The following is a 20,343-nucleotide window of genomic DNA, read 5'->3' as shown; positions in this document are numbered from 1 at the left end:
CACATGGGAATAACCTGCAGAAAAGGCTGATGTGAAGAAGCATGAGGCGAGAACCAAATGGCCAAATCTTGTACTTGAAGCAGGAGTCACATTGACTTTTATACGCCATCCCATCATCCTAAATGACTGAAAAACTGTGAAATAACAAAAATGAAGCTCTGCCATCTACTCACACTAAAATCCTGGCTCAGCAGAAGGCCTCTGCGCACAGCCCTGGGGACACCACCATGGGACAAAGCTTTCCCCCCCAGCACAGCTACGAAAGGCTTTGAGCTCAGCCTCCGAAACTGCAAAGCACTCGTTTTGTTGTCCGTGGATAATGCTTTAATCCGCCGGGTGAAAGCTGGATGTTGCTCTCTTTTATTCTGGCTGTACACAATTGCAACACTCGAAAAGAAAAGCCCGTCGTCCCCCCCACACCCCCGCTGCTCCTCTGAACTGCTGACGCCTGGACGGGCAGCCCTAAGGCGGGGCCATTGGGATTTATTTAGTTCACTGCTGCAGATGATGCCTTTAGTGCCACAAACAGCCCTGGAGACAAGTCCTAATCATCTGGGGGGGTGATTATGTTCAGTTCTTCTTCCCCAAACCCCCCAGACATAATTCAGATCCAAACTGGAGAGACAGGCAGGCACGCAAGAGGGGACACCGGCACCGCACAGCCCCCCTGAAGCCATGTACAGGAGCAGTTTCCTCCGTGAGGTGCGCAAGGAGAAGTACGAGCGGTCGGATGCCTACGATGAGCTGCGAGGCTCCCCTGAATTCGACAGTTTGGCCCAAGCCCGGGGCCTTGAGAACCTCCAGGAGCTCAACGCACGCTTCGCCAGCTACATCAACCGGGCGCGTGTGCTGGAGCAGCGCAACACCATCCTGCGCAAGCAGCTGGAGACCTTCCAGCGTATGGATGAGCTGGTGGGCTTGGATGAAGCCTTCGCCGGGCAGATCGAGTTCAACCGACAGCGAATGCGGGAGCTGGCATCCGACCGAGCCAAGCTGGAGCGAGAGGAGAAGGACGCCCAGCGCATGCTCGATGAGTACCGCAACAAGTAAGGTTTGCGTTCGGGTGGTATTGTTTCCATAGTTAATCTTTGCGGTGAGATGGGTTTGGTGTCACTGGCTGCTTCTTGTGCACGGGTGATGCCAGGGATGGCATGTAAGCCCATGGTGAAAAGCAAGGTGCCAGGACTTAGGGAGCTCTAGCTCTGCGTGTCATGGTCTCACTGCTACTAGTAGGGCCATTGCCCTCTCCCTTCCATGGCAGCAGGTCCTCACCACAGCACGTGTGAGTTGCTGTTGCTCATTAGCTTTAGGAGGATTGTGCTCTGAGCTGCCAAGAGGGAATAACCCAATTAAAAAACACATGGCTCAAAGCAAGTCTTGTGTCTGAGCAGCACAGAGTAACACAACTTCAAACATCTCCTGAAATGTGTGGACTATCTCTGGGAAACTCTTACTTACAGGCACTGTGAGGTACCTGGGCCAGTCTGTGTCAGCCCCTACAGATGTGAGAGAAAAAGAAAGTAAATACTTTTTTTTTCCTGGTATGTGAAACTTGCCTAATTATCCTCCTCTTCTTCCTTGTATCCTGCTATTTCCAGCTCGTGCTACTAAAACAACAGCTGTAAGAACAGGTTTCCCCTAACTTCACCTTTCTAACCTCACTGCGCCATAAATGACAGAGCAGGGGCCTTGGGGGCTGAGGCGTATGAGTGCCTCCAGACACGTGTGGTCCCTTCCCTTCAGCAACAGGTAGTGTTGGCCGTATTGCTCAATTAATTACACAAGACTTCGTGAGTAGTTTGTGGATTAACTGCCTACATAGTTCTTCAGCAGCAGGATTAGCTATCTGCCACAAAGATATTTTACTTTTTATTAGGGGTGCAAGCTATAAATAGGTGGGGAAGAATACAGGATGTTGAAAATCCTGCGGGGAAGCACGCAGAGAAAGGAGGTTGTGCATCTTGAAAGTGAGATTTAGGACCCATTACAGGGATAGTTAGTGACTTCTTAGAAAAAATGGGTGATACCTTGTCATACAATCCTGGGGTGTTTACTCAGCAGCCATAAACGAAAGTAAAAAGGAAGCTTTGACTCTGTCCAAGCCAACAACATTGCAATTTAAAAATCAAAGATGCACAGGGCAATTAAAATGGAAGAGCAGTGGCTGCTTTTTAAGCAAATTGCCTTTAGTTTACATCAAGAAGTGAATTTGGGGTTTATTTTTTTTCTCTTGGGAGCTGCTGAATTTCACCTGGAGACAGATGTGAGAGCTTCTTCAGAGCCTGAAAAAAATGGGTTGGGTTTGGAGTTGCGGGTGTTCAAACAAGGCCAGTGCTCTGACACGGTGTACTCTGCCTTCTCACCCTGTTTCTAGCTCAAAGCCATCCTGATGGCTACAATTTCAGCTGCTTAAACTTATAGATAAATGCGTCTTAACAAAATATGCAAGGAATAACCTTCTGTGATGCATTAGGGCCTTGCCATGCTACTGAAATCAGTAGTGCTGAAGACCACCTCTCTTACCTGCTCTGCTCTCAGTTGGCAGCAGGCACTGCTGGCACTGCACTAGCAATGTACAGGGTTCTTGCTTCAGTTTGGAACATAAAACATCTACTTTGGCACACTAGGATTAACAAAATCGCTTAGAGTGGAGCGTTGTGTACCAATTAACTGTCAAATGTCTACGCCCTTCATTAATGCAAAGAATTTTAGCTCTTACAACCCATTCTACTCACACTCACAATTTGGGAAATAGATTTATATGTTTAAGTAGACCTTTTAAAGCTATATTTAAATACAGTAGGGCCTGGGACTACCGGGTCTGTACTACGAAATGTGCATGAACCATTGAAAAGTAAATCTTAAGTTAAAATTTATTTTAAAATCCTTTATAGCAACATTCATAGCTTTTCACATTAACATGAATAATTAAGACTGTACCAACAGAGTCTCTTAAAGTTACAAAAAAAGCATTGCTAGGAATTGTTTGGATGCATCTCATAAAAAGGCTAATTATGCTGATTTTATTGAACATCATTATTATAGCAGTGTTGCATCTGGCTGTGGGAGAGGACTGTATTTCTCTCTCCATGATATTAGGAAAGATGCTGAAACCCAGTTTTTTAGGGCCCTTGACTGAACAGGATTAATTAACTTCAGAAATTAAGTCTTGCTAATCAATTGTTTCATTTAAAATTAATTCACTACTAATCTTGTGGGTTTTGCATGCAATATGATTCCCTGGAAGTCGCTAAACACAGCAATTGGCACTGTGTTCTCCAAGCTGCTCTGCGTGGTGATGCTCAGACGAGCTGACACCCTTTGGGACCACAGTGGAGACCCAATGCCCATGAGAGGAACCAAAAACATGATAGCTGGGACATGCAGAGCAGTAGGGGATCTGTAACTAGTGTCTGTCAGTAAAGCAATCTTCAAGCCCTGTCCGCAGGAGTTGTGCTGCTGCTGCTTATCTGGTGCTAGGGAGAGTTTTATCCTACTGCAGGTGAGGAGGTCCTGCCTGCCCTCCACCCTCTCCTTAGACTGCCGAAATCTTGCCCCGTGGCTGTCAGCTGCTCAATAGCAGCTTGTTGATAATGCAGGTAGCAATCTGCTCATAAATCAGCAGAGCAGAGCCCTCACGGGGCTCATCCTAGCTTTCAGGGTGTAAAATACAAGCATTATTGGCCTGTCCATCATCCTTGTAGGACCAGTATTTTGCAGTTTGTACTCTCTTTGGCACCCAAATTACTGCTGCCTTGATTGAGAAAAGGCTAGTGAAGTGCCTCAGGGAAACTGAAAAGGAAAAACGTAGTAGAAAAGTTTAGCCTTGGCTCGTGGCAAGCCAAGAGGTTTCATACATCGCTAGAAGAGTTCCGTAGGGTTCAACAGAGAGGCAGCGTTTCTCTTTATATTAAAAGTACAGGCTTGACACCAAATTGAGTATCTGGCCATTGAGCATCGCTAGGATGTATTGTGACTGCTTTCTCTTTGGAGGGCAGCCAGCCCTTTCACTGCAGCAGAGGCAGGGTCTGAATAAAAAGGGCCTTGCCCTGGGCCCCATCTTTTAAGAGCAAGCACAGCCTGTCCATCAGCTGGGAACGGGAAAAGAGATTTACAGTGCTGCTGGAGCCGTGCTTTCTGGGTGGAGAGACAAGCCTAGTGGTGGGCTGCCCTCCTGCATGCCCCATGCTCTCCCCAGGCCAGTGCCCCAAGCTGTAGTGGGGCTCAAGGGGCTTAACAAATACCTGTGAATCTGGAAGTGCCCTAACAGAGAGCTACTCACCTAAGAGAGGTGAGATAATGGGAACCTTTAAAGCTCTGATCTGCCTTTGTTTGAGCTTGGCAGCCCCCTCCACTTCACTTCTTTTCCTCTATGCAAAAAACAATTAATGCCCCTTTTTTTATAAACAGTCCAAAAGGGTTTGTTGCACCTCTAAAGCTACTTGACTAGATGAGAAGGTGTTTTTTTTCTTTAAAAAACGAAGCAGATGAACCTCATGGTTTTTAAGGTCCAGGAAAGGCTGACCAGCAGCCATCTAAGAAAAGCTTGACCTCTCTTCAACATGTCCAGCTAATGACTTGAACAGCGAAATCAAGTTTGTAGCATAACAGGGCTGCAATTTGTAAGGCATTGCACTTGCATAGATACATTTCAGCAGGCACAAGGGCATCACGAGGTCTCTGAAGCATTTCTAAGAGGTCCTTAGCTGTTTTGCGCTGAGCTTCTGGAGTACCTTGAACATCACTTAAAAGCAATCCTCCTTCAAAGGATAATCGCACAATACTATCTCTCTCAAGGCTGCCAGGTGGATTTATGGGTGAGTGACACAGCAGGTATTTGGGTTATTCAGGAGTGAAGGAAAGTGTAGCTGAATGAATATTTCAGTCATTGAAAGAATTTTGGAGTGAGGACCTAGCAACTTGGCAGGTTTGAGCAGGTCTGAATGACATGAAGGCTGAGATTTAGGCTCTGACTGTATTGGGTGATTGTACATTACTAAGAGTATAAATCCAACCTTTTATTGTAGCTATGTATTTGATTTCACGAGCTGCCATAATCTGCTTCATTCTTGCCCAGTTGTCAGAAAGCATCTAAGTTAATGAAGTGTTTATTGTCAACTGCACACAAAATTTATAAGATAGAAAAATTAGTTGGAGGTGAGCTACTTAATAAGCAACAGAAACAAAGGCTCGCTGTTGAAGCTGATTATTCTTCTTGGTTGTATCCTTGCAAGTGAACCTTGTGTTATTACAATTCGGCAAAAAGATATTGTTTTAGTTTTGTCAGAAAATAGCACTTCAGCTGAAGCAACCCAGCAATTTTTAGGAGTGATAATGAAAGAAAACCTCATCCTTTTCACTTGTTTCTTTATTGTTCATGGTAAGGATCGAAAACAGACCAATGACCAACCCTGTTAATAGTATGGGATTTCAAAAGAAGGGAAAGTTGGGAAACCGCAGCACCAAGTTAAGTCCATTTCTGTGTTCTGCCAAGTTCTTCCTTTGTGGTCCTGCTCAGTTCACGAGTGACCCCATCCCTTCAGCTTTCCAAGATGTGTTGAAAGAGATGAGAATAGTGTTGGCTGTTCATCCTTCAGGAGGTAAAAAGAAAGAAGCAAGGTTGACATGACCATTATAACTTAACCCTTGATCTGTTCGGTCTAGGAACTGACAGGTTCCCTGTTGACTGGAGGAAGTCCCTTAGATGCCACCAGCATGTCTGGGCTGAATTGATGATTTCAGAAGACAGACAAGGGCTTACGTTCAATTCTGAATTTCAGCCAGGGTTTGTGCTGGTGTTGATGTCCATTGCTTGTACTGCAAATGAAGGATATTCACCACCAGAGCGAACTTGTCACCCGCCATGAGGTTTCTTACAGAAAGTAAGAGAACGAGAGCTTTGTATCGCCATTGTTTTAGGGAATGCAAAGGGATAAACAGGAATAGACTGTATTTATGTACTTTGGCACTGGCAGCAGATGGAGTTTGATGAGCCACTTGTATAGCACTGATGGCAAAGTCTCATTGCCTTGTACTATAAGATGCTTCTGGCTGTACTTTTTTTTTAATGGGGTCTCATTAAACCCTATCTCCTATTAAACATTTTATATATAGTTTATTTAGGGAAGGGAATAAACAACAATAAACAACAATTGGGAAGTTTTGTACTCTGCTGGTAAAAGGATTTTCTAGAAGAAAATTCTATCTAACATACAAATACAGAACCCTAATTCTTAAAGAATATGTGCTATTTCCTCAAATGAAAGATAAACATGATACGCATCCATTTTTCAGTCAGTAGAGGAACATGCGCATTAAGCACTGGTGGGCATTCTACAAATGCATAAGAATAGTTGGCTAAATGCAGTTCTTACGAAGACTCGCATGTGATTTTGACCAAGCTAAAATACAAATTGGCATTGAAGAAGACACAAAGCTTGATCCATCAAAGCATCACAACACAATATTATTTATACACAGTGAAACTGCAAGCTTTGTGTTTAATATGTCTGTCATGAAAATGCTTATTGAACAACATCAGGTAGAATTGAAAACCACGTACAATGTCATTAAATGCCAATGTAGCAAATACTCAAATAGTAACCACTGATGAATGGCTGTCACTGTAGTCCAATGCCAGTCAAATGTAGTTTTGTTGTAAATAATCTGTTCTTGGGTTTTCTCTGAAAAAGTGATAGCAAATGTGCGGTATTCCATTGTTCTCTGCTACTTAAGTTGAGAACAAGAAGTTAGTCAATTCTGAGTCAATACTCTTATCATCTGGGATCAAAAAAAAATAATGCTAATGCATAAATAAATCTTTTGGGCCCTTTCAAGATTCATATTCTACTTTACTGTGAAGCATATATTGTGCATGATAAAGCAGATGACAGGGCAGTTTGCAGAAGGATGAACCATTGAACTTCATCTTTGTTGTATTTGCAGGTATAGAAATGAACGTGAATATCAGCAGAGGCTAAAAGAAACCCTTGAGCGCCTTAATAAGGTAAGCCTGGAAAAATGGAAAAGGAAAGGTCTTTTATCAATTTTTTCCTTGGGTTTCATTTACTACAGCAAGCTGCTTTGAAGAAGCAGTGGGAAGATAAAATGTCAGAGCAAGACATTTCTTGTCAATATGCACTGATGAAAAGTTCTCCTTCCCCTCGTGGAAGCAGCTGAGCCTCAGTGTGTGCGTACGCACTGTCTAGCGCCTTGCTCTGTACAGTCCTGCTGATTTTGGTCATGTAGCGTGTGCCATCTGCACCCCACAGCCTCAGCTCTGCTCAGGACTTAATTAATTTTTCAGTAAGACCAAGGACTTGGAGGATCTACTGCATAACACTCCTGTTAGAGCATCGGAAAATGGCTTCTGCATTCATTTTGGGACCTGGAGTTGAAATACATGTTGCTTCTTCCACATCCAATATGAACTTTGCACATTAACCCTTGCTGAAGATCTGGCACATGTTTAGGTGCCTTTAATAAATCTTTTTAGCTCTTTTAACACTTTTTAACGCAAAAGACAAATTTCTCTCTGAGTGAATTAGAGTCTACACACAGAGCCCATTTATTAGTCATACTATTCAAACAATACACATGTCTAAGAGTCCAGAATATGACTGGAATCACAGAATGGTCAGGGTTGGAAGGGACCTCTGGAGATCATCTAGTCCAACCCCCACCCCCCGCCAGAGCAGGGTCACCTACAACAGGTTGCACAGGACAGTGTCCAGGCAGGTTTGGAATGTCTCCAGAGTGGGAGACTCCACAACCTCTCTGGGCAGCCTGTGCCAGTGCTCTGCCAGCCTCAAGGTAAAGAAGTTCCTTCTCATGTTAAGATGGAACTGCCCATGTTCAAGCTCGTGCTTATTACCCCTCGTCCTATCACTGGGCACCGCTCAAAAAAGACTGCTCCCATCCCCCTGGCATCCTCCCTTTAAGTATTTGTAAGCATGAATAAGATCCCCCCTCAATCTTCTTTCCTCTAGCCTGAAGAGACCCAAGTCCCTCATCCTTTCCTCATATGAGAGGTGTTCCAATCCCCTAATCATCTTTGTAACCCGTTGCTGGACCCTCTCAAGCTGTTCCCTGTCCTTCTTGAACTGGGGAGCCCAGAACTGGACACAATATTCCAGATGCGGCCTCACCAGAGCAGAGTAGAGGGGGAGGATGACCTCCCTCGACCTACTGGCCTGCTGGAGAAGATGTGTTTGTTGCTAAGTACCTTCTTCCCCCCCTTTTTTTCTTTAATGCAGCTACTGTATTGAAGTATATTTTGTACTGATATCATGGCATGAGAAAATGCTGATTGTGTTGAAGCCTTGAAGTCTGGTGGGTTTCAAAGCTCCTCAGTCCCTTGCAGAGTATGGTCAGCCCTTCCCAGGACAGACCCTCAGCTTCCCATTAGGTTTCCAAACAAAAGAGAAGCCGCAAAACCTCCTGATTTGTTTCATTCACAGTGAAACAAGAGGAATGTTTACATCAAGCTGCACTCCCCTGAACTAATACCATGGGAGGAGAAATAATAATATTAGTAGTCGTAATAATAATGTGACTCAGAAAAAAGACAAAAGTTTACTAACGTATTTGGGAAGCTTCCAAACCAGGTCTGTGAAATTGAGAAAGCCTGATTCCTCCTCTCTTGCTACTGGCTTTCATCTGAGTGAAAAGTTGTATTATGTCTTTCCCCAGTGGTATTTTTCACAGCTTATCCTTCATCTTCTGTATTGGGAAACAATTACGAGCGGCTTAAATAGAATTCTTTGTTTTTTACTTCCTTGCTACAAATGGCAGGAGCTGTTCTGCTTGAACACTGTCATATCAATGACATGGATGATCTTTGGGCAACCTGGTCTAGTGGGAGGTGTCCCTGTCTATGGTAGGGGGGGGTTGGAACTTGATGATCTTCAAGGTCCTTTCCAACCTAAACCATTCTATGATTCTGTGATATTTTTTAAAAAAGTGTGGTTTAGCATTTCTGTCTCCAATGAGCTCTAGATATCCTGCATCAGTGCTATTTTCCAGGGCTCTCGAACACCCTGCAAGCTCTTAAAAAATATTTGTGGAGGCAAATAATTTCTAAGGGGTAGCTGGAGCTGCTGGGTCCTTCTTCGCGGTTCCTCTCAGCCAATCTGTGGCTAAAGAAAAGTGGATCGATTTGATAACCTCAAGCATAGCTGACAAGGTCTTGAGCTGTGGGAGTGTTTTTCATCCCAGGCTGCATCTGGGCTGCCCCAGGCTGCCCCCATTGCAGCAGCTCCTTGTATTGGGGCACCAAATGCTAGAGAGAACGCAGCTGATTTTCTATACAGTGTGCAAGACGTAGCCTGAAACATGCATGTGCGGATGTAAACTCATGCCTTTTCCAACAGATGGAGAATCAGTCTGGCAAATCAGCAAACAGTGGTTCTGGAGAGATCTAAGGGATCATGGTAAATGAAAATGCCACTTCCGCACATGGAACTGGTGCTGGTTCCAGAACCAGCACCTAAAGCAGAATCGTTTTTTGGAAGTTGAGTAAATAGCAAATACTGCAAAGTTCAGAAGAAAGTATGTAGGCACTGCACTGTTCTGATATACAGCATCATCAATGAAGCTGGTCTATCCGAAAGCAGGGAATAAAAGCAAAAGTATTTTTCCCCTTTGGATAGACATTTGGAAAGCCGAACGCTGTTTTTGCTTATTACATGCAAAAATATTTGCTTATCAGTATTATCTAGGGGCCCAGGGGCTTTTTTTGGCTCCCCCCCAAAACCTCCCAACATTGCCATTGTCCCATTGATCTTCCTCTCAATAGGAAGGCAGGGGCGTGCAGAAAAGCAGCGGGCATTCCCCATGACTGGCTCCGAATGTGCTAGGCTGGCTGTGTCTGAATCAGCCGCTGTCTCACAAAGCAGCGAGACCGCTGGAGAGGTCTGTGCCTGGGAGGCTCAGCAGCATAATGAGACAGCTAACATCTACACATTTTTGGAATAGCGCACGCTGTGCACGTGCAAAAAGAAAAATCCCCTTCTACCAGTCATGTGCTGCACCCACAGATTTCAGTCCTTTATTTGCAGCCTGTGATCCACTCACTCACAGCTGGTAGTGGCACGTAGGTGATTTTAAAGGGCCACCTTAAAATCCTTTTTTCTTTTTACACCTTGAGTTAAACGCAGAAGTTAAGACTTTCTTGAGGCAAATTGCAAACTGGCGGAGGAACCTACAACTTTTTTAGACTTGCAAGGAAGATTCAGCTGACAGCTTTCAAGATACTTTCTCAAAGGTGACATTTTATAGTATTAGTTAATGATAAACTGAACCAAGAAGGCATGCATTAAGTGGAAGAATAAACTGTTCGCTTCACGCTTACATATTTGTAAAATATATTGCCAGGTTTCATGGAAAATATTCTATATTCAAGGGCTTGTATTAAATAACATAACATAGGAAATGCCTAAATTAGACCTTTGAACAGAAATGGAGATTTCACTGGATTTAAATACCAGTGCCACTCATACCTATGTACTTCGACATCAGGTGCTAGTCATACACCTTGTCCTCTGAATTAGTTGGACATCATGAACTTTCATCCTCACAAATCCCATTGTATTAGAAATTTCTGCAGCAAAGTGATTTATTTTTTTTTCTGGACTTGCTCATCTGCCATTTTTATTTCTAGAAATGGTTCCAAATTGACAAATACTTGTGATATTTGAGAATGCACCCAAAGGTGTGAAAATACATTGGACCATCCTGTTTTGTTTTTTTTAATAAGGGCTTCTTCACTGGGGTTAGTAAAAAGGCATCAGGGTACCTCAGCTCCTGTCATAAACACTAGAGAAATCAATGCCTTAGTCTGTTGATGTCATCTGTTAAAGATTCATGCACCATTGCAAGTTTGTAGCGTCAAAGACTGATATTTCACAGCAGCTATTACTTGACTCCCAGCATTCATAAAGCATATGGTAAACATATTTTGACAGTGCCAGGGCCAAAGCGTATAATAAATTATATTTGTGCAGAAAAGCAGTGTGTACAATGGGAGAACACGATGAATAAGGTGCCTGTTGTTTGTCGGTTTCATAATACTTTTGTTTCTCCCAGCAGGCTTTAATTCTCCACGCAGGCTGCTATGCACGTACAATGACTCGTGTTATGGCTAAGCGGCTGCTATGGTTTGGGCACGTCAGCCATGCGTACTGACCGTGCCACCTGTCTCTGCATTGCAGGAAGCTGATGAAGCACTGCTGTGCAACCTGGAGCTGCAGATCGAGTCCCAATTCCTGCAGGATGACATTAATGCCACAAAGGATAGATACAAGAAGGTAACTGGCTGAATTTGCCATCTTCTTTAGCTCTTCCTTCTAGAGATGTGCGTGAAGCCTTGCCCTTCTTCATGGTCTGCTCCAGTGGCAAATGAAAGCAAATCCCATTGGTGTTTTGGTGGGTAAATATAGCGCTATATATTTTCAGTGGAGACAACAGCTGGATGGCTGCAGGCATCCAAATTGACTCCCTTGGGGCCCAATATCTACAGCTGTAGCCATGTCTTGAATTTGTTACCCTGTTACCATGATTCAACCCAATGTGCTGGTCAAGCTCTCTTCTATTTTGTGCTAAGAAGCTATCGCTTTCATCAGAGGGGGATACCCAATTTTCTGGGATAGAGCATTCCAGTTAATTCACACACATAAACCTGTGGCTGTATGATTAAGCTGTAGCGGACTTTTAACACATGCAGTGCCCCTTCTCCTTCCTGGGAGAGCTGCGAGGCTTGGGATCAGGCCACTGTCCCATCTTCACTGCTTTTGAAAGAAGAGGCTCACTTTTTTGGACCGCATGCAAAGCTATTTGTGGTTCTCATTTTGAAAATCTCCTGTGAAATCGGAAATCGTGAAATCTTTAATTAAGACTGTGAACCATATTGTCACTTAGCCAAATGCCTGTAACGTACCCTCAGCGCAATGAAACTGTTGGCACACATGCACTCAAATTCAGGGCTAAAACCACATTCCAAAACCAAGCCTGAACATGAACTGGACTTTTATATGCTGAAAGAAGTAAATACCTAGGAATTAGCCCCAGAAGGTGGAGCACATCGAAGGGAGCACATTGCTAGGTCATTTTCTGATGAAAATGTTTTTTACTTGACCACAGAACCTTATGGAAATCCAGACCTACGTCAGTGTTTTGCAGCAGATCATCCAGACAACCCCTCGTGTGTCCCCGATAACCACTGGCATATGTGAGGTAAGTATTGCTGTTGGTAAACACCCACTGCTCTAAGGAAGAAAGAGACAATGTTTACTTCTAAAGCATCCCAGATCATCTAACTCCCACTGCAAGTTTAGACTGCAACTGCAACAACTATGAGTAAGTACTGAATATAACTGTAACTTTGGAAAACTGAATTGATCAGGAGGAAAGAGATTGTTAGTCAGGTGCACTCCAGCATATGTATTAGCCCTCAAAATGGTTAGTTCAAAGGTAGTTGAAGTAGTTGTGCTTCCTGTCTGAGGGGGAGCTGGCAGGATATGTAAGTACTTACAGAGAGAGAGTAAGTCTTGTCCTGAAGGGGCGAGATGTGGTGAAAATTTGTAAATTGCTACCGACTAGATGAAAACTTGGTGATTCTCACCAATATGAGTGGCTATGCCAGGAACGTTTATTAACTGGAAGAAGATACGACCAGCTGTATCTACAGCGTCTAATTTCAGCATAAGCTGTACTTCTACAGTCCTGCCATGGTATCTTTTATTCTGAAAGCTTTTGTCATTTTCTATTTGTCTGTAGAGTTTATTTCCAGTAGTAGAATTTCTTTTGGCCCTTTTTAAGAGTGAAACGTACTTTCCTGTACACACGTTGTTTTCTTCCAACCAGGAAAAACTGATAGCGGAGAGGAGGATCCCTGTTCTGCAGAGCCAGCTGGAGGAATACAAGAGCATCCTCTGCCAGCTGCAGGCACAGAAGTACAAACTGCAGACAGAGGTACTGCCATAACTAGCCATAAACACAACTAGAATGCTCGTGAATTCTGCTCTTTTTATGGCCATGTGGTCTTTAACAGGGTCTTGTGAACTCAGTCAACTTGGAGGTGTGGTTTCAGTTTCGTTTTCCACCTTTTTCTCCAGCTGTTTCATTCCCTTTCTCTCGGTGGCCCAAATCATCGGGTTTAGATGGCCAGGGAGGGCTGTAGGTATTGCAGCCACAACAAAGCTGTCCTTGCCTATCAGAATAGCTGGTGGGAGAAGGTTTCCACTTTGCAGCTGGATTCCTGCAGGATAGAGTCAGCAGGAGGTCGTAGATGGAAAAGTCACACAGGCCTGATCTTGCTTGCTTGCTTTCTTACTGAGCTCAGGCTGATATTCGGCTCTGTGAAAAATGACGGGGGACCTTCAGGGTTCTGCCTAGTCCTTTCCGTCAGCGCCACAGGCAATGCTGAGCTTGCTGTGAGAAGGGCTGGACAGACTTGGTAATCAAAATTGAAATAGGTGTCGAGCTGCGTTTGGCATCCTGTGTTCATCCCTGTCACTCCTAAGCACTAAGTCAAGGCCTCTCCTCTGCTTGGACCCTGCCAGCACCAAAACCACCTGCTTTTTGTCCATTCCTGATGTGCAGAAAATGACTGGCCAAGACTTTCACTCATTGCTTCTGCCCATCTCCCGGCCAAACCAACCGTGAATGAACCTTCTTCCTCCAGCCAGTGTCTCTGAGCGAGTGCGCAGTGCAGGGACGAGGGTGGCAGGAGACAGAGGAGCAGCTAAAGGCCACAGTGAATAGAAACCAGACTTAGGTAATTGCCAGTGGCGGGTCTGCCTCCATGCAGGTGAACGTTTCTTAGCAGATAGGGGTGGAGAATGACCGCTTTATGCCCCCCAAATACAGCTTCCTTTGTGCCTCGAATTGCTGATCCGTGGTGGGGGGAGTGATATACTGGTATAAAACACCTTTTGGTGGGATTTTGGACTCCTCTGGACAGCTGTAGCGGCAGCTCTTAATTTTCTGAATGTAACTTCCTTGCTGGGGCACTCGGGGACAGTGCTACCCCCAGGTCTTTTCCTTGGTCTCTTTCTCATGTCTGATGCTCAGGTGGAAAGGACACGCGCGCTCTGTGAAGGGCAAGAATCAATATAGTGATAAGTGAGATAATGAATCAATATGGAAAAAAGGGGAGAAAATCATCCTGCTGGCAGACGGAGAGAGGCACTCTTTGGGGAATTAGTCATGCTGGTTTCAAAATCAAATCTTCCGGTCCCATTTCAAAGGAGTTTATTAATCTATTCATTCTCATGCCTTGACATTTAAAGAGTGAAATAACTTTGAGTGGAGGTTGATGACGCGGTTGCTTGTGATGGTGAAGGCAGGAGCTGATGACTGAGGTGTCCTGGAGCTTCTTTCCTTTCCCGTTTCTGGACCTGATAAGTGTGTTACCGAGAGGGTATCAACCCCACCTTCTGAGCACTGAACACTAAAGGGGTCTGGGAAACCTGTTGGTCCCCTCGTGCACTGCAGTATAACCAGACTAATACCAAGGGACTTGGGTCCTAAATTTACGCTCTTAAAAGGTTTTTTTGAACATCTTGCCTGTAACATATATAAATAAATCCATTATTAAAGGGTCCATTAGTCAGTTATTGCACCATTAACATTTTTGTGAGTGCATCTCTTTAAAAGCTGTTTGAAAAGGGGAAAAAAAAATCCCAAGTGATAAAGGAAATAGAAAAAATAGCTAAAAGTAGCAGAAGAAAGTGAGAGTGGGATTACACTGCCAAATATCCAATGTGTAACTCCTGCCCCTTGTTTTTGCAAGGGACATATCGCCACCTCCTGGTTGATGTGCTTTCCAGTGACTGGCATTGAGGCCTGACTTCACAGCAGTTGTTGTTGTCACCAAAGTAAAAAAGCCAAAGAATTGAATTCAAAAGAGAAACTTTTTATTTATTTTAAAAAAAGACCCTTCCTTAACCTTCGGTTCGTGGTCCACAGTGGAGGAAGAACAGGTTTTTCCTGGCACATCTTCCCAGTTAAGCACTTTTGTTCTCCTCGTAAGACACTGCCCGCTCTGCGGAGGCTGTCCACGGTGAGCTGTGGGTCATGCAGCGAGACGTCAGCCCGCCTCGCGTGCATGGGGAAGGAGCCAAGAATCCTCGGGATAGATAAGGGGGCAGGATGGGTGGGAGTTACTGGCTTTGAATAACAAAACAAATGCAGTGAAACTGCTGCTGTGTTTCATCAGTACAGCCTCACCCGTCATAACTAAACATGTCTTGCCTTTAATTGCCCTTGAAATACGGGGATGCTGATGCTTCAGAGCTGCTTCTTTCACCCACCAATTTTGTTTACCAGACAACCATGCTGGAGCAAGCGATTAAAAACACCCAGGAGAGTTACGATGATGAAATTCAGCTTTACAATGAGCAGATTGAAAACCTTAGGAAGGGGATAGAGGAGGCTGAGAGGACCTTGGAGAAGTACACGACTGACTGCCGCCAGCTGGTGATCTACCAGCAGTCCCTGGAGAACGAGCTGGAACGGTACAAGCGTATCATCGAGAACGAGGACAGCCGGTAAGGCTGGATTTCTGGGCTCTCCCAAGGAGGCCAGGGATCTCTTTTATCTCCTTTGAAAAATGTATGTTTAAGGGCATTTGATGTCCCCAAAGCTATGGCCATTTCCCACCTTTCACTGGTAGATTTCCAGGGACAGGAATCTCAATAGATGCAAAATCTGGTCAAGCCTCTGCCAAGGAAAAGGTCAGAGCCATTTTGAGCTTCTCCTTTCCATACAGTCTCTTTTCCATATAGCATCCTGGCATCAGTGCACAGAGGTTGGGAGCACAGGAAAGCAAACTGAACACCCTTTCCACGGCCGGGTGCTAGCAAAGCTTGCTGGGGCGTTACAGGCAGGTTGGTCTCGCAGGGCTCAGACGGGGCAAATACCCTGTAAAGCAAAACACTCTCACAGCGACCCCATTCTTCAGGCAAGGGGAGAAAAAAGGATAGAATATAAGAAATTTCCAGGGATTTGGGTTGTGTTTAAACTTACAGAGGAGCACTGGCTCCCTCTAATGTCACATCAGCCTCACAGGAGAAAAGGAGCTGAGCTTTCACAGCAGTGCCTGTGCTTGCCTGCGCAGGCAGATGCAGCAGGGCCGGACCCCTGAGCGCCCAAACTGCTGTTCTGGGTTGTCCAGAAGAGGCAGGGGAAGGACACTCACTAATAGTCAATCTCACATGTGGGGAACAGATGTTTCATCAATTTTCAGCGTCTCATTTTGGATAATGCGTTCTGGTTAGGAGTATCTGATCAGGGTAATTCTCAGCGCCAAATATCAAAATGTGCATCTCTTGCATATCTACCCAGGATGCATAACCTCCCTACAGGCCAAAATATTCTCTCAGATTCTGGCAGAGCAGACTGGAAAGGCCACAGATACAGTAACTGGTTTGGGTATAGGCCAGCCTCTTGGTTTTCATTTTTAACCCTTAATACCACTGACTCCTCAAATGTTTTCCAAGGAAGACTGTTCAGTTTTCTTCTTGCCCTTCTGAAGTCAGGCGTATGCAGGTAACATTGTAATGACTACCAAATTTCAGATTTTACTGGCCAGCATTTACAGCTCTTGCTGACCTCTGGTAGGCATGGATTGACTGTTTGCCCATCCAAAATCTTCCCAACCTTTCAAAGTGCTGTCCTAAATTACAAACCTGTTGCTATGGGTTTTTACCACTGGTGTACTTTGCCTAGCGGAGCATCCCACGTCTCCTGCTGGTGGAAACCAGCCTAACTCCTGCGAAGGTGCTGTGGCTGCGTTGATCTTCCCCGGACAAGAAACAGGCTCCCGTCATTCTCTTTGACTCCTCACCACAGAGAACTACATTTCTTTAACCTCCATGCTTCATTTTGCGCAATTTCACTTGCTCTTGATGGAAATGAGGGGGAGAGGTCTGACCGATGCGCGTCTTCTCCGGCAGGTTAAACTCTGCTATAGCAGGAACGCCAGTCACACTCTTCACGCAGATCTATAGACCTGTCCAGCCTCAAGCTTCGAGGGGAAGAGGTAAACCTGTGACATGTCTTCCTGTGTCTGTCAAGAGCAGCATCATTGTATTTTAAGCTGTTTTTCCATTTGTCTTCCATACAAACACCAGCCCTGACAGCCTGACTCCAGGCTTGCTAAGTAAATGCAATGACTTCAGCTTACCTCAGCTGGCTTTGGGACGAGCTGTCAAAGGGCAAAACCACAAGCAAATGAGTTTCATTGCTTATTTTTACAATTTACTACGTAGGCCAATCAGTAGAGCAAAGGCAGAAGGCACCTGAAACTGTGGAAAGAGCTGAGGGGTTTGTGCTGACTTGTTGCAAGTTGTTGGCCCACACAGTTACATGCAAAGAGCATCGGGGCGTGTTGAGTGCTGCAAGGAGGCAGAGGACGTGTTTTGGGGCCTGTTTTTTTGGCGTGGTTTCCTCTGAGTGGTGTTTCCTCTGTGTTGTATGGTTGCGTGTTAGAATTAGGGTGCTTGTAAACCTGGTGACAAGGAAATAGCTAGGACTAAACTAGCGAGGCTTCTCTTAGCAAAGAGGAGAGCTGGTTTATAGAAAGGTCCTGCAGGTACTAATATCTGGGATGATTTACTCTAGCTTAAATCCAAGGCTCACTGGGGTTTTACTAACAACAAACTGCCCAGAGAATGGAGATAAACTTTCAAATGAGTGGGTTTTTTGGAGTGCAGCTGTAATGTTTCTAACTGCTCTATGAACCAGAGCAGTTGATATGAAATGGGTCTGTAATGTCTGAGGCCAAATCCTCAGCAGCTGTAAATAACTACTGTCCCGGCAAAGTGGTGTTTTGTACCCGCTGAGGATTTGGCCCCTCTCTAACAGCACCTGCAGGGCAAACAGGGCATTCTCTGTGCATTACTGTCACTGTGACATGGGAGAAAACGGCTGCCTGTGGGAAAGCAGATTAATACCTGTCTGTCCCCTTGTTCCCATAATTCCCAGTACCAACTTCTGCCTCCACACAAAGGAGACAAAGCCGAGGCGTTCCCCTGCTGAGCCTCTCTTCTAGAAGCACTGGAAGAGCTGGTGGTGACGCTCACCTTTCCCGTCAGTCCTGAACTGCTCACCCAGCAACCCTGCATTCAGCAAGAGTTTTAAATAGGGCTTTTGGTGGTGTTTTTTTTCCCCCTTCCCTAAACCCTAGCAGGAGTTGTAAAAGCCAGACAAGCTATTTCCACCTAGTCCTACTTCCAGGCCATGCCTGACTTTGGGCACTGCCTTAGGCTCTGCCTTAGGAGACGAGGTTTTCCGTCTAGTTAACAGGGCCAAACCCTGCCACCGTGCCTGGGAGGAAGGTGCTGAGCCCGACTGCAGCAGCTCAGCTACTGAGCGTTAACGCAGCTCTGATAGGGGAATGTTTTGTGCAGCCGCCTCTCTTACACTCGCAGTTGTCCTGTCCTCGCACTGCATGGCAGTGGCGACCTCAGATGCAAAATGGCTACTTGGCCGAGGGGGCCCAGGCAAAGGAAGAGGCTGTTCCATGTGCTGATGGAAGCTGTGCTCGCGTTTGCTGCTGCATTCAGCTCTCCACCGGCAGCGGTGAGGGTGAGAGGCAGCTCTAGCATTTGTAGCGACTGTGTTCAGCACTGTTTGTTGTTCTCTTTGTTTTGATTTCCCCCTAGATATCACCCAGGCCATGCAAGACATTGCCAGCGTCAAGCCCAGACAAAAAGCTCTGACCAAGAAAATTGCCAGGAAAAAGGAGCTGATGTCTAGAGACATAACTGACGGTCTCTCGCCTGAAAGAACGTATGAAAGAACTCTGGAAGGTTTTGACCAAGATCAGCTGGAGTTTAGGCACGGCGGCTCAGTCACATGTGAACCTGAGCAGGAAGAATTAGAACTTGATGAAAAAGAAATGGGCCCAGAGGACGTACCTGACGGAGCCCAAATAAGTAAAGCCTTCGATAAATTGTGTAACATTGTGAGGGAGAAAATAAGAGTCTACAAGAGACCAGAGCCTAAACCCGATGCCCACCCCAAAGGGCGTTATGTGCTGGTAACGGGGGAGGAGGGCTATGAAGAACCTTGTATCTTGGCCCCCTCCACCCCAGCTGTGGGAGGGATCACAGTTTCCACCGGCAACGGGAAGGTGATGAACGGTGGTGAGGTGGAGCCCATACCGGAGCTGCCAGAACCTGTTGAACCATCAGAAAAAGAGAAAGTGGATATCTGTGAAAGGAGGGAAGAGTTTGAACTCCAAGATAAACAGAAAGAGGAAGAGAAAGAATACGTGCTTGAATGGGGAAAAAAAACAAAAGGAAAAATCGAGCAAATTGCAAAGTATCCGGAGATCTCTGAGCCTGAGACCGTTCCTTCCCCCGGTCTGATAAGCCCAACTGAGCCAGGAGTCCTTCGAGAGACAGAATACGAGCGAGAAGATAAGCAGGGCCTTTTGTTCAGGGAAACAGCCTTGCCTGGCTCCATGAGCTACGAGAAGGTGGAGGTGGTGGAGTCCATCGAGAAGTTTTCAGATGACAGAATTCAGACATACGAAGAGACAGCGATGATTGTGGAGACAATGATAGAGAAGACAAGCAAGAAGAAACCAGGTGACAAAGGCTCTTAAGTGACACACACACACACGCACCCCTCCCTTGATAGTCAACTTGTCTGGCATAGTTATTAAATGACTGTGTTTTTTTCCTGACCGAATGATACAGTAGTGAGATTTTTGCTGTTTGGTATGGAACAGATTGATACCTTGGTGGCAATTCTGTCTGATGTAGGCTCACCTTTGGTGCCACGACCATTAGAGTGCTCCAGGGCAACAAGTAATAGGCACATCCTATGCAACTGATTTTCATGATTAGGACAAGTTGAAAGTAATTATTATTACAGAGCTGCCTGCCTTTCCACAGTATCTGGGACAAATTTGCGTATTCCTCTGCTGCTCCTATAGCTGCCGTACGATTCCCCATCTCTCAGACAGCTGCGAATGTTAACTTGTGACATCTGGTTCATTTAATAAAAGTTTTGCCTTCTACTGAAGATACCCACTGTGGGTGTGTGTTGCCTTTACCGTTGACTAATAGTCCCTACTAGTAAACGTCAACTGGCACGGTGTGCAGGAGTTTTTCCAGGGGAAGGGCTGGATACCCGTTAAATAACATATTCCGAATCACTCTCATTTACAGTCTAGAAGTCGAGATGAGCTTGGCAGACCTCTCTTTTGGGATCTAAAGACAAAGTCTCTGTATTTGAAATACGCTCTTACTGCCTGTCTTCTCAGAATAAAACTTGAAATTCCACCAAAGTGGGGGAGAACCTTTATAAAAGATACTAAAGGCATTATTTGTC

General features: G+C 45.2%; 1 protein-coding gene across 1 annotated transcript; it reads left to right on the top strand.

The window, feature by feature from the left end:
• Positions 1-446: 446 nt before the first annotated feature.
• BFSP1 (beaded filament structural protein 1, filensin) lies at positions 447-20,030 on the top strand. Its single transcript, XM_009881422.1, has 8 exons — positions 447-1,046; positions 6,946-7,006; positions 11,211-11,306; positions 12,139-12,231; positions 12,862-12,969; positions 15,328-15,548; positions 16,956-17,041; positions 18,666-20,030. The coding sequence occupies exons 1-8, from the start codon at positions 676-678 to the stop codon at positions 19,610-19,612; spliced, it is 1,983 nt and encodes a 660-aa protein (XP_009879724.1). The 5' UTR covers positions 447-675; the 3' UTR covers positions 19,613-20,030.
• The last annotated feature ends 313 nt before the right edge of the window (positions 20,031-20,343 follow it).

This window comes from Charadrius vociferus, unplaced genomic scaffold, assembly GCF_000708025.1.
Source record: "Charadrius vociferus isolate BGI_N301 unplaced genomic scaffold, ASM70802v2 scaffold583, whole genome shotgun sequence".
NCBI lineage: Eukaryota > Metazoa > Chordata > Aves > Charadriiformes > Charadriidae > Charadrius > Charadrius vociferus.
This window is presented reverse-complemented; position numbering and strand designations above follow the sequence as displayed.